At 33.4% G+C, this 14999-nt stretch overlaps 1 protein-coding gene across 10 annotated transcripts in view; it reads left to right on the forward strand.

Annotated features, from left to right (window-relative positions):
- SSBP2 (single stranded DNA binding protein 2) overlaps positions 1–14999 on the forward strand; it is a 324480-nt gene that overhangs the window by 268426 nt on the left and 41055 nt on the right. For 6 of the 10 annotated variants that reach the window (XM_003822253.7, XM_063604176.1, XM_003822255.6 and 3 more), the window contains 3 exons: positions 2628–2694; positions 3420–3490; positions 10138–10205. In XM_003822253.7, coding sequence (XP_003822301.1) covers positions 2628–2694; positions 3420–3490; positions 10138–10205 — 206 coding nt within the window. Of the gene's footprint in view, positions 1–2627; positions 2695–3419; positions 3491–10113; positions 10206–14999 lie in introns of all 10 variants that reach the window. The other 4 variants (XM_003822254.7, XM_063604175.1, XM_003822257.7 and 1 more) reach the window with 1 other exon arrangement.

The following is a 14999-nucleotide window of genomic DNA, read 5'->3' on the forward strand; positions in this document are numbered from 1 at the left end:
AGATCTTTATGCCTAAATGCTGTCCTCCACGAAAAGGAATTAAGGCCCTTTGGGGAAAGAGCTGATTCCAAGGCTAGGTCAGAAGAAGTATGAGGTGAGCCTGGAACATCTTACGCCATAAATTAAGGAAATGCTCAAAAATGGATGTGGGTATGTTACACACACACAACACACATACACACACACACACATACACACACACACCTGAAGGCTTCTCACTAGCCAAATCTGAGATAATTTGACTATTGAAATAAATGATGATAGTAATAGATTACAACCCATTGAACAATATAGAAATCTATGACTGAGTAAATAGGTGAATAAATAAGAAAAGCTTTTCCTTATAGTGAAATACCAACTAATAAATATAAAAAGAATGATGGACATGGAATGTCTCTATTTGACAGTTATCATAGTGGTTAGTTGTTAGTGGAGGCTACAGCTGATGGGTTGATAAAGGATTGTTGAGGAATGGAATATTGACAATCTCAGAATAGCTCTTATACTAAAAGTAATCAATTACTGTGTAGAAACCTGCAGACACCAGCACATTCAGATGATAAAGGTTACCATCACCAGTAGTGGGATAGATCAACATAATTTGCCCTCTAATGTGATACACTGAGAAAGGCATAGCATCATTTCTCTGGTATTCCTGCTAAGAAAATATAACTAGATCATAAAGAAACATCAGACACCATGCTGTAGAATTTAAGACCTGTTCTCTTTAAAATTGTTGAGGACATGATAGGTAGGGATAGAATAGACACAGATAGGAACAATAGGAAATTATTCCTGCTTAGAAGAACATGAAGAGACAGGACAACTAAATGTAACATGTCTTCCATGATGTTCTGGTACCAGAAAGGAAAAAGAAACATTATTGAGGCAAATGGCAAAATTAATTGAGATCTTGGACTTGGATGGTAGTGTTGCTGTCAATGTTGATTTCCTGACTTGAAAGGCTGTATGGTGGTTATGTAGGAAATATTCTTATTGGGGGAATTATACTTTGCAGTATTTAGGGGTAATGAGGTATCATGTCTTCAGCTTGCTGTTAAGTAGTTCTGAAAAAGATTTATGATAATAGATATATATTTATAGAGAGAAAGAAAAGGAGAAAGGCTGATAAGGCAAATGCATTAAAAAATATTAACAGTTGGCAATCCGAGTCAAGGTATTTGGAAATTCTTTGTGCAGTTTCTGGAAGTTTGAAATTATACATGTGAAATTATACATGCATGCACACACACACAATCTGGGATAATTCCTTTGTGTGTATGTGTATACACACACAATTATTCAATCAGCATATTTATTTGTTCAATATAACTTGCATATGTATACATACACACACACAAATGGAAGGAGGGCTTATCCCAGATTGAGGCTACAGGGAATAATTTTGTTAGGAAGTGATCCCTAAACTGAGATCTAAATGATGTCAGCAATAACTACTTAAAGGTCTGTAAGCTTCGTGAGAGGAGAGATTTTTTTTCAGTTTAGTTTTTATTTTGTCTTGTTTTTAGTGGTTGGCATTTAAACATTGTTGATTGAATGCATAAATAGGAAAAAAAACTGAAAGAAGTTTGGTATGGCTGGAAGTTAGAACATGAGCATGAAAGTGGCAAGAAATTAGGCTGGAGAGGTAATCTGGGAACAGATAATGTAGTAGGATCTCAAGAAATATGTATTTGGTGTGCTTATAAGCAAAAATTTTGAAAAACTACAAAAATGACTTGGGAAATGGAAGCTACCTACTTCATCCCAAGTGATAACAATTTAGGAAACAGTTCTGATCTGGCCATGTAAATTATTTAATGTTAAATTTCTTTTGAAATAGTTGAATATGTTAACTAATTAGATATAACTTTCATGCTTTAAGTTAAATTAGTGAATTTTTTTGGAAATTCTCACCAGTTGTCAGGATTTTACGTATATGTGTATGCTTATATACTTAAGATCAGTAGGTTTAAATCATTTATACCTTAATCCAGCTTTAAGTACTGCTGAGACAACTGTTAGAAACTTATGGTTCAGTATATATCCCAGGAAACAAACCCTGTTACGTTCATATCTACCTTTGTCAGTTCTACTTTCCTTTTTCCGTACACCCAAATTGCTTAATTTATTTTTATTTTAAGTGTTATTTCGCTAAATAATTTCTTAGGGAAACTGTGACTACAAAACAATTTTCATTGGTCCCTTTCCATTTTCATCCTGCTTCTATGTAATCTCAAATGAGTAAGATATTCTGTAGAAATAGGGAATTTACATGTAAGAAGCAAAATTAGTTATTTCAGTATTCTTAGTAAATTAATTTTTGGAAAAGGCATAATACTTCTCAGGAAGAAATAGGACAGTTTTTGCGTAGATCTTTGCTCCCTCAAAATACTTATTTTATTTGTCACAAAATTGGGCAAAGTAGAATCTTTTTAGAACTAAGAACTTATTTAAGGTATATAAACCTGCAAAACTTATAAATGAATGTGAAATATAAGAAATCTTGAGAAATACTCAAATGCATTCTTGTAATTATCATACAAGCATTTAAAAGGAAATTGTTAAAAAACTTATTGTATAAATATTTACAATATTGCTCTTTATTTTTCTTAATAAATTGCTAGGCACTTGGAGGTGTCCCAGGAAGTCAGCCATTACTCCCCAGTGGAATGGATCCAACTCGACAACAAGGTGACTACTCTAAAGTAAAAGGAAAATTGATGTGCAGAACCATAGAGGAAATCTTTTATCTCTTAAGGAAAATTGTATTTGTATAAGTAAATCTCCTATAGTTATACCAGTTGCATTTTTCTAAGTAACATAGCCAAATGATTTATATTTCCAGCTCACTGAATTATGCATGATAGTGAGGGTAGTGATAACATAAGAAAAAGAATACATGAGGATCCAAAAATCCATATTTTAATTAATAATTCTAAAACCTTTTATATAACATCTAACAAGTAGGAAGCTAAGTGATAATATCACTTATTATTTCTTTTGCCTTTTTCAGATAGAGGCCTTAGCCCATCTGAAAGATGAGCAGAGGGAAAGAAGGTGCTAAGCAGCAAGGGGCCTGATTAGTTTAACAATCTCAATAACCAAATCCCTCCAGAGATACTTAGGAACCACAGATATGTAATGCTCTATTGTACTGTTCCATGGGAAGAGGAGCAAATGCTATTAGAGAATTAACTCACCACAGAATAGGGAGAAAATTTCAGTCAAGACATTAATAGAGGGTGTGGGTAGGTAGTGGTAAGAGGTGGAAAAGTGGTCTGGAAGCCAAGGTAAGATGGTGTCAGTACTCAGACTCTTGGTAAATGAGACAGTAACACCCAGGAGGGAGGAAGCTGCTAGCCTCTGGTTTAGTACTCAGGCTCGTTACTTTGCTAATGTCTTCATACTTTTTTTAGGACATCCAAATATGGGTGGGCCAATGCAGAGAATGACTCCTCCAAGAGGAATGGTGCCCTTAGGACCACAGGTAAATAATCAGTGCATATTTACAATAGCAAAGATATGGAACCAACCCAAATGCCCATCAATGATAGACTGGGTAAAGAGAATGTGGTACATGTATACCATGGAATACTATGCAGCCATAAAAAGGAATGCGATTATGTCCTTTGCAGGGACATGGATGAAGCTGGAAGCCATCATCCTCAGCAAACTAACACAGAAACAGAAAACCAAACACCGCGTGTTCTTCCAACAAGAATTTATGAACACAGGGAGGGGAACAACACACACCAGGGCCAGTCGGGAGGGTGGAGGGCAAGGGAAGGGAGTGCATTGGGACAAATCGCTAATGCACGTGGGGCTTAAAACCTAGATGACAGGTTAATAGGTGCCGCAAACTACCATGGTGTACATATACCTATGTAACAAACCTACACGTTCTGCACTTGTATTCCGAAACTTAAAGTAAAATAAATAAATAAATAATAAAACTGAACACTGAAAAAAATCAGCGCAGAAACCTAGATGCTGAGCTTTTTGCCTCCTTCACATATGTAAACAAACTATGTTATTTGCTGGCTATGAGAATATGCATTACAGACTTCATGTAACATAGTTGTTAGACTCATGAGGCCATAACATTTGTGACATGCCAAATCGGTATAACAACAAACCATACTTTAACAGTGTGCTGTCATTTAAGCCTTTAATTTATTTGAGAAAATACACTGTATGGAAATACATTATAATTACTATTCAAAAGGTAACTGTTACCCTTTTCTTAGTCATGCTGAGGAGATGGTTAAGTTAAATAAAACCCAGTTGGCTGGGCGCAGTGGCTCACGCCTATAATCCCAGCACTTTGGGAGGCCAAGGCGGGTGGATCACTTGAGGTCAGGAGTTTGAGACCAGCCTGGCCAACCTGGTGAAACCCCGTCTCTACTAAAAATACAAAAAGTAAGCCAGGCGAGGTGGCAGGTGCCTGTAATCCCAGCTACTCGAGAGGATGAGGCAGAAGAATCGCTTAAACCTGGGAGGCAGAGGTTGCAGTGAGACAAGATCGCGCCATTGCACTCCAGCCTGGGGAACAATAGCAAAAACTCCGTCTCGAAAAAAATAATAAATAAATAAATAAAACCCAGTTGATTGAAAATATTAAAGAGTAAGTATAAAATATATTTCCATAAATCTTAAAGACTGTCATTGACAGTTTATTCTTTACAATCATATTTCATTATAGAATGGGAAAACAGTAGAAAACCATTTAGAAATAAACATTAAAATGGGTCTTATTGAACAAGCATAATACTATCAGTATACATCAGATGTTAGCTGACTTCTCTATAAAATTTCCCAGAAGTATACACTGAGGTTGAACCTCTCCTAGCTGTTGGTGACATTTTAAGAGTACTGTTCCAGGATATCATGCATTTTAGCTAAAACATCCTTTGTCTCTCTTGGGAAAGCTTCTTGGGGTAGAAATTAATTTTATAATGTCATTTTTCAAAGAAACTAATTTAAAATCCAGAATTTTACATTTCTACCTCGTGGGTCAGAGATTAACATGTCATAAAGCTGGTTAAAAGAATGAACTTATTCATTTTTCCTTTCCAAGAAACAGCATTATGAGCAGTACTTTAGGAGCTTGTTTTGTATATCTACTTTTTAAAAGTTAAATTGATGTTTTGTTGTGCTACCAACAGAGTAAAAAAATTGAGAACTCAACACCCAGATAATATGACTTAGACCTACATACAATAATATATGTTGTATTGTATGTTTGTATTGTATATATGCATTGTTTCTAACCAACATATAACTATGTATATTGACTATATTGAAACAAGGGGTTCATTTAGCCAGACTTTTTGGAGATGCCATATTATAGGAAAAAAAAAACCCATATAAATACAGTTCCAAGGAAAGAGGAACAAATGGTGTCACGTAAATATATGTGGCAGCCTCAAAGCCAAAAGAAACCAGTTTCTTTTATTTAGGCTCAGTTATTTTCAATGGATTTCCTTAAGAGCTAATAAAACCCTCATTTAGATATTTGAATTATTCTTACCTATTTCTATTCATATTAGGAATGATGATACATGTTAACCAATCATCATTAAGCTATTAATAATAAGACTGCTTAAGTTCCATAGGTATTTTATTGGCTAAGTATACTTTTAGTCTTTAATAAACTAAGCCAACCAATCTGGCTGTTAAAGGATTTTTTTCCAAAAGATTTTATTAATAAATACATTTTAAATATACACAAAAACTTTGTGCTTGTAATTTAGTTATTATTATTTATTCACTTATTTTTCAGCTAGCTGCTCTTTAAATGTTTATCATCTCTGTTATTAGTATTAGATTTTAATACTTCAAAAACTAGAGTCTGATTTAAGAATCAGTTTTACAGTATTTACAGCACAGTAAATTACAACAGAAAATAAGACAGTTTCTATTTCTGGTAGGCTCTTATTGATGAGTTTTAATAGCTAAGTTTATTATATGTGTCAATTCTTTAGATTTTTAAAACCAGAGAAAGTGGTTTATTTCATTTGGATTGGCAGTGTTCTTACTATTTCTATATAATATGATGGAAATTAAGTGTCCTGGTATGAATTTACCTCAGAAATAAGAAATGCCTACAGTAACTTTTTAAAATCACAATATAAAAAGTATAAGGATTAAAGGAAATTATTTATACATACATATCATATGTTTAAATGAAAGCAGGAGTACAATAAAAAAAGGTCAGGTAAAATAATTTGGAATCAGGGGAATCTTATGACGTATTTATTTCATAAGACCTGGTATATTAAACATATAAACATATACATTATAAACTGTGAAATTTGTAATAATGGTTAGCTGTGTTTCTTGAGAGATAATGGAAAAACAACTCTCATAACAGACATTTAATCATACAGATGCTGTCCAAGAGCAGAAGATATCTGCCTTATTTTTAGCTGTATTGTAGAAAAAGTCTGAAATATTGTCTCTAGATTTATGCACAAACAAAATACACATTTCTTTTTTAACATAGATGTTACTTCCATAACTTTTTGAGCTTAAGATCAGTGTGGTACAGGGGGACAGTAGTTATCTATTAGAACAACTGAATTCCTAAAACAAAGAAATATGTAAATCTAATTATTCTTAGATTATGTTGATTTGAGCAAAGTGCACACATAGAATGTAGTTAACATGTGATTAATACTTAATGCATGTATGAAGAAATAAAGGTTTGCCCCAAATCTAGTAGGCATATTTTCCCCTACCCCTTAATCTATTTTAAATCTAAATACAGTGGTGGTACATTATTTTTAAAGTGAAAGTATATTAGAATCCTTTCAATAAAAAACAAAACTACCTATTTAATCAAGAAAAATATCTTTTCTAATATCATATATGAAACCAGTTTTCTACTTGGTTTTGTAATAAGATGTACTTAGCTAACCTGTGTTTTTAAGGGCAGTAAGTGCCACGTGATTAACCAAAACTACCCAACTAGTTTTAGTTTCTCTAGAAATCTGAAGGATAAAGAAGTTATATACAAATAGAAACATATGATTTCCAAATAAGATACTTGGAGTGGAAAAATGGTGAGGTGGCAATATATGTATGATAGGCTCTCATGTAAGGAAAAAGTAAACTGATTCTATATTTTCAGATCTATGATGGGCAGTAGAATTTAGCTCAGTACAGGGAAGAACTTTCTAGAAATTAAATTGCCCAACCATGGAAAGACTTTATAAACTTTCCAAGCAGAGTCTGAACAGCCATTTTGTCAGAAACATTGCAGTGGGAGAGAGATTAGACCAGATGGAATTGTATAGTTGCCATCAGCTTTAAAATTCAGTGATTCTAAATTAGGTCTTCCCATTCTGCCTTTGTTGCTAGCACTTGGAAAGCAAGTTGTTATTCTTTCTTTTTGCTTTAGATTATTCACTAAATGAAAATATTTTGCAAATCTATCAAGCATATATTGAAAAATTTCTTACTCATTTCCTGGGTCAATTCAGTTGAACTAGCTCATCATTCATGGAAGGCCTACTGTGTGCCAGGCACCATACATGAACACTGGGTATACAAAGATGAGTAACATAGATATGCTGCCTTCAAGGTACTTATTATTTAGCAGGAAGTATAGATACACAAAGAAAAACTGTTATATAATGGGGAAAGTCTAGATAATAAATTTACATACTTTTTGTGGAGCCATTACATAAAGAGGCAAGTAATTCTGTTAGCGTTGAGGGCTATGGAAGCTAGTGAAAAGAGGACTCATTTAAGTTGGTTTCTTATTAACAATGGTAAAAGAAAAAAAAAGAGTTAGCAGTTACAGTTTTTGAGCACCAAATATCATGCTTTTAATTCACTAAGTACTATGATAGGTGCTTTATATTTCATTTTATACACCAACAAGCCTATAAGGGAGATAATATTATCACTTTACAAATAAGGAAATTAAGATTAGGATATCATTGGGAGAATCATTTGCCCAAGATCACACACAGAGAGATGCAGAGGCAATGGGGCAGTGGCAACAGAGATTCAAACCATTGTCTACCTATGTCCAAAGCTATAAGGAAAATTAATGGTTTCCTTGATAAAATAAAACAGAGATCTTCTAAGATCAAAAATGAGGGGAAATAAAACAGAGATCTTGTAAGACCAAAAAGGAGGGGAGACTTTTCTTGTGAAACATTTCTATTATATTTTACCGTTCAGATTTTGTTTGCAATGACTAATCTTTATCTCAGAGACCCCTTGCTAGTACTGCTGCTGCCACCACCATGCCTGATCCAGAGGTTAGGGGAAATAGCTATCCTTTTAACCAATGTCTCAAGTGTGAACAGAAATCATTCTATTGTCCCATAGCTCACAAATTTGGATATTTAAATGAGATTTCCTTAAAGTAAAAGTAAGTAAACAATGAGAATAGCATGTAACTAGCTAATGTCATTTATCAACTGTAGCTTACACTCTGGAGTCAATAGACCTGCTCTCTTTGATTTATTTCCTTGTCATCTGAGCACCTACTACTTAAAGGCCAGGGAAGATGAGTTAACATGAGTATAAAAGTCTATTATGTGTTTCTGAACTTAAATCCAGTAGGTTGGAGGGTATGGTTGGGAGTAGGGAATAAAGATGAAAATTATAGAAAATGAGGACAGGAAAGATAGGCTGGGGCTGAGCCTTGAATACCTCATAGAGCCACGCTGAGAAGTTTAAACTTATTTGACAAGTAGTGTGGGTCATCATAGCTTCTAAGTGACATGAGTAGGACTGAGTTTTAGAAGGATAGCTCCTGAGGCAGTTTGGAGAATAGATTGGGAGCAGGAGAGACTAAATCAGAGAAACAATTAAGACAGTGCAGTAGTCTCAGTAAGTGACAAAGATTAGTAATAAGAGGAGAGAACTATTTCAAGAGCTGTTTCATAGATAGAATCAATGGACTTTGGTAACTGACTGGATATGGGAATTTGAAAGAAAAGGAAGAAACATCAAGGAGCTCCTGGAAATTCTTAGCTTGGGCTATTGTGTGGAAGGTGATAGCACAGAAGTGACGAGGAAAGCAGTACAAAGAACTCAGTCATGAGAAGATAATATTGAGTTTACTTTTAGATATGTTGTGAGTAAGATGGTATCCAGATGGAAACAAATCCTATGAAGTTCAACGTATGAGTTATCTGGGAGCTTAGGAAAGACATCATGATCAGATATAAAGATTTGAGATTCCTAACATATAAGTAGTTGTTGAACAAATGGTGGCAGATAAGATTACTCATAAATGTGTTTTATTGAAAAGAGTGCTATAGCTAGAACTTGGAGAAAAGCAACATTTAAAGGTTTAGCAAAATAAAAAGAGCTAGCAAAGGAAATTGAAAAAGAGTACCCAGAAGAGTTGGAGGAATATTGGTATCAGAAAGCCAAGTGTGAAAGTTGTTGATAATGTCAAAATACATTAAGATAATAGTGATAAAATTAGCCTTTTTGTCCCTATGGCAACTAAACTAATCTAATAACATGTACATGTTAAAACATTAAAATGTTTTTATCCTTTGAATGCACATGATAGATATTAACAGAAGCTGATTGAGTCATATAATTCATGCATACGTATTTTGAATATACATTAATTTTTATACATTTTTGTGTATGTGTATATTAATGCATTTCTGTGTTGGACATGTTATTTTGTGAATAGAAGTTTGCATTTAACTTTCTTGTGTTGGGTTCACCTGTTTTGTTTTGTTTTCGGACTTTATGTCTTTGTGCTGGGTCTGACAATTTCAAACATTGAATCACTCTTTTCTTTCAAAATTGAATTTTGGATTTATGATATGTTTCATTTGAAAATGTTTACTATTGTACATATCTTAGGATATTAATAAAATATATTGAAATATAATTGCAGCCATACCTTAATCATTTAACGTGCTCCAGTGATCATACATATTCACATGGTTTTAAAAAGACATAGACCAAAGTAATTGCTAAAATACAAGCAAAAATACAAGAATGGACCCCTCAGAGAATGAATTACACAGGCCTTATCCAATTGGAGTTATGTAGGGAAATCATTAACGTGCTCTCCTTTCTTTCCCCCCTCCTCTTTGGTTTTGTTTTTTTGTTTTGTGGTAGTCTGACCCTTGGTTATCATTACAGAACTATGGAGGTGCAATGAGACCCCCACTGAATGCTTTAGGTGGCCCTGGAATGCCTGGAATGAACATGTAAGCAATGTTATATCATATACTACATTATTACGTGGATGATATTTTATATATATAAATAATACCATATTATTCTATTTAGTAAAGTGTTCTATTTTCTGGCCTCTAAAATGACGTTAATTTGTAAAATAATTTGAGCACCACAGTCTCTGTGTGGTATAAAAATGAACTAAACAAGAGCTGTAGTGTTTGCTTCATTTTCACAACATAATCTCTTATGTTTTCTTTGTTCCCTTGCAACCTTTAATTTTTTTCATTTTCAAGTGCTATAAATAACAGCTTTTAGTCTATTTCATTTTGATAACTACAGAGTCTCCATATAGTATATAAAGTATGAAGAGATGCTAACACCAGGACTTTGACTTAACTCTGTAGAAGTAGATAATTGAATACGGTTAACTTCATTTTTAACAGATACATAGTGATTCTATGAGTGGAGTTTTTAACTCATAAATACATACATATCTCTACTTTTGCTTTGTTGGGACTACTGTCAACACAGGAAGAATTCTCTCTGGTAGTATACTATAATCTCTATCAAAGAACTTTCCGTAGCGTAGGATGAATTTTGTTTTGAAAAATTCCAGACACATTTAGATAAGGAGTAAACTAAATTTTTTATTGGAATGGCCTTTCCAACCCAAAGAGAGTAGTTTGTTTCTATCAGCCAATATAATGTAGTTTGTTAGGAAATTTTTCTTTTTCATTATCCAGCTTGCCCTCCAAGTCTTATATACACAAGGTACTTGTTAGTGACTTTCATTAATTCACAAGAGGATCAGTTTCATGATGTGGCCTAAAGAAAATTTACCAAAAGTAATGAAAGTGTTCCATATAGGTTTGTGGGTGTCTCCTCAAGTGTGTTTCCATCAGTTCGTGTTTTGATTACTTATATATCAAATTAAACAACTCTGCCATCATTTAATGGCATTGAAGATACACTGTGAAATAAGCTCTTTTGATCTATGCAGGATTTTTTTTAAGTTTCTGAAGCCATTTTCATGGAAAGCAAATTTGCCTGAAATAGAAAATAGGTTAATAGGTGGGTACCAGCTAGGCTTAAAACTAACAGAGCAGGAGGGAAAGTAGGTCAGATTTTCCTATCACATCTTTTTACTTTTAAAGTAAAAATGGATACACATGAAATCCGACTCTTCTTAAATTCCTCAAAGGCTTGGCCTTGTATAAATGGTTGCTTCAAAAAAGAGTGAATGGCATTTTCTGCTTATTATGTCAAAAGCTGAAGCTCTTACCAATAGGATGGAGATGTATATAAAACATACCCACTTGAGATTCTTACTTTAAAATGCAGATTTTAAGGGGTATGATGTTGAATACCATGTATAAATGTAAGGAGTATATATTTTGAATACTATGATCACCCCAGAATGATCATTCAATAAGAATGTATCTAATATCATTTGTACATTACTCTGCATTATAATTGATCATACGGCCAACTTTAAATCCACTTAGTTTTCCCTGTTCAGAGAAAAAAATTGTTTCTATGTGACCATTGAGAGATTAAAATAACTGCTTCCAATTGTCTAGTTTCTTTCCCAGATATACTTAAGCATATACATGTGCATGCATTTAATTTCCTAGACTATGGAGACTAAAAATATGGCTGAAATTTTTAATATGATTACTTTTTGTTGATATTTAGGTTTGGGTGTCTTATTTAAGTTTAATCCCTAGATACTTTTAAGTATTTTCAATTACATCATATTTTACTATTAATATAATATCTTCTTTGTAAAGAACCTTTAAGCCTTACAGACTCTGATCTCCATTTTTTTGTTACTGTTTTCTTTTATGTAAGATCCTATACCATTTTTAATTTTCTAAAAATCAGGATTCCTTCAAGGACAATGAAATGTAAATATTTACATTTTTACATTTGTAAATATTTTCATTTTTACACTTGTAAATATTTTCCTCTAATAGGGAAACTTCTCAGGTATGAATGCTCTATAAGAGTGTAACTATTATATTGATATTGGCCCCAAAAAAGCAAAGGTTTGTTTAGAGACATAAAAAGTGAAACATATTATCTCCATTGCACTCAATAGGTAAGCTTTATTGAAATTCACTTTATAATGTATTATCTTTAAAACAAAGTCTAACTGTAATGCATACACACAGTATTCCTAACGTATTTGTAGCTTCATGTCATTAAGGAATTTTGCATATTCCTTAAAAATGGAAGAAAAAGGCATTAGAAGGGTGTTACCTTACGCTCTGTCTTGAACTAACCAAACTATTTAAGTAACAAAAATATTTATGTGTTAGGAGGAGCATGCCAGAGACTCATATCTGGATAATTTTTCTTTAGCTTGTCATTTTTTCTTATTTGCCATTAGAGTATGATGACAATAAAAAATTCCCAACCCTGGTCACTAAAGTAATTAAAGACTATATTCTAACTGACAACTGTATTTCTTTATTGCAGAATAAATCATTCGGAAGTAAATTTGGTAACCTTATTGTTTAAAAAACTTTGTTTTCATGCTCTAAACTTAGGATAAATTATATTGTGTCACTGAAAAACTTACTTTCTATGTTTCTGTAACCAGTATTGTATCTTAGAAGCAAAAGCTAAATTTAAGTAATTTAAAGTAGCATTTATAAGTTATGGCCAAAATATAATTTTCTAATGCATTGTAGATTACTGTTTAAAGGAAATTTGAATAATCATGTATTTCTAAATTAAATACATTTTTATAAGTTTCCAAAGAATTTAGGATTTAGTATTAAAGCACCCCTAACTCAACTTTGTATACGTTACTATTAAGCAATACTACGAGGCCAAAAGGATTTCAGAGGATCTTCTTATTCTGTATTATATCCTGCAGAATTATGAAGTTTGTGTAGTTATTATTTTGAAATAAAATGATAGTGAATTACAGAAGAAAGAGGATTTTTCAGGCCAAGCATGGTGGCTCATGCCTGTAATCCCAGCACTTTGGGAGGTCAAGGCAGGAGGATCACTTGAGGTCAGGAGTTTGAGACCAGCCTGGGCAACATAGGGAGACCCCATCTATACTAAAAATACAAAAATGAGCTGGGCATGTTGACAGGTGTCTGTAATCCCAGCTTCTTGAGAGACTGAGGCACGAGAATGGCTTGAGCCCGGGAGGTGGAGGTTGTAGTGAGCTGGGATCCTGTCACTGCACTCCAACCTAGGTGACAGGGCAAGACTGTGTCCCAAACCAAAAAAAAAAAAGAGGATTTTTCTCTTTGGTAATAGTGGTTGATTTGATTTCATCAAAATCAACCTTCTTACCAAAAAATGCAGACTTCTGCACCCAGGTTGGAGTGCTGTAGCATGATCTCGGCTCACTGCAACTTCTGCCTCTCCGGTTCAAGCAATTCTCCTGCCTCAGCCTCCTAAGTGGCTGGGACCACAGGCATGCGCCACCACGCCCGGCTAATTTTTGTATTTTTTGTGTAGATGGGGTTTCGACATGTTGCTCAGAATGGCCTTGAACTCCTGAGCTCAAGTGGTCCACCCGCCTCGGCCTCGCAAAGCTTTGGGATTACAGGCATAAACTATCATGTCCAGCCTCTCTTCATTTTTAAATGAGGCTAACCTGATTCTACTTCAAACCATACTTATATGGAAATTTTCATTCAAAATAATTCCTATGTTATAATTTGTAAATTACTTTCTTAATAATACTGAGGGCCCTCAAAAAGAGTGGGAATTACTGAGCTTAACTAGTTGTTCTAATAGAACTACTCCCTACTATAACCCTCACTTTTTATAAAATACTCGTGAAACTTAAAGTATTTTCAAACACAATGGTAATGTTAGGAGAAATTTAACTTATCCATATGAATTATTAATACTTAATAGTAAAATGAAATTTATTATGAAACACATAGTATGTTGGAACTAGATTGGTATTTATCAAATTGAAATATATAATGTTATGACATAAATGTAACATTTAATTTAATGCAATTAAATTAAATATTTAATTATTTTAACATTTAGGTTAGCATGTTTAACATTAGAAAAATTTGAAAATAAAAATAGTTTATTCTATTTATGCATCTTATTCATACAGTACTTGTTTGGTTATGATATTTCAAAATTATAAGATTATCTACATAACATTATTATATATAAATTTTGCCAGGATCTGCATATGGTGTACTTTTATGTCGTTTTAAGATAAATGTTCCCAAGTTTTTTTTACTGTGTTTTATTTAACATCAAACAAATCTTGTGGATGTACCTTACTACCCAAATGTTTTACTTGGTCAACACATATCTTATGTTTAACCTTAGATTCTGTCCATTAGGACACTGAATCCTATAGGTAAAATCATTTTTCTGAAGTGTTCCAGTAATTAATTGTAAAATCATCATCTCCATCATCATCTTGGAGAGGCAACAATTTCCAAAGACAATCAATACAAATGCCTCTCACCTTCTTTCTCCCTATGCACAAAATTTTATCAAGTCCCCACTGGTATCTTCTATACCTCAAGCTGAATTGGGAAAAAATTCCACTTGGGCATTCCTAATAGAGCCCAGGGACAGGACTCATTCCCTTCCCTGCTGCTCACACCTCTAGGGAATCTCAAAACTAAAAACTGTTCTAAATATTCCATGCAAACATGAGTAATATCATAACTAACTTGCTCAGCCTCTTTATCTAACATTTAGAACTAGCTTGTCCAACCTGTGGCCTGTGGGCCAAATGTGGCCCAGGACGGCTTTGAATGTGACCCAACACAAATTTGTAAACTTTCTTAAAACATTATGAGATTTTATTTGTAATT

This window comes from Pan paniscus, chromosome 4, assembly GCF_029289425.2.
Source record: "Pan paniscus chromosome 4, NHGRI_mPanPan1-v2.0_pri, whole genome shotgun sequence".
NCBI classification, from domain to species: domain Eukaryota; kingdom Metazoa; phylum Chordata; class Mammalia; order Primates; family Hominidae; genus Pan; species Pan paniscus.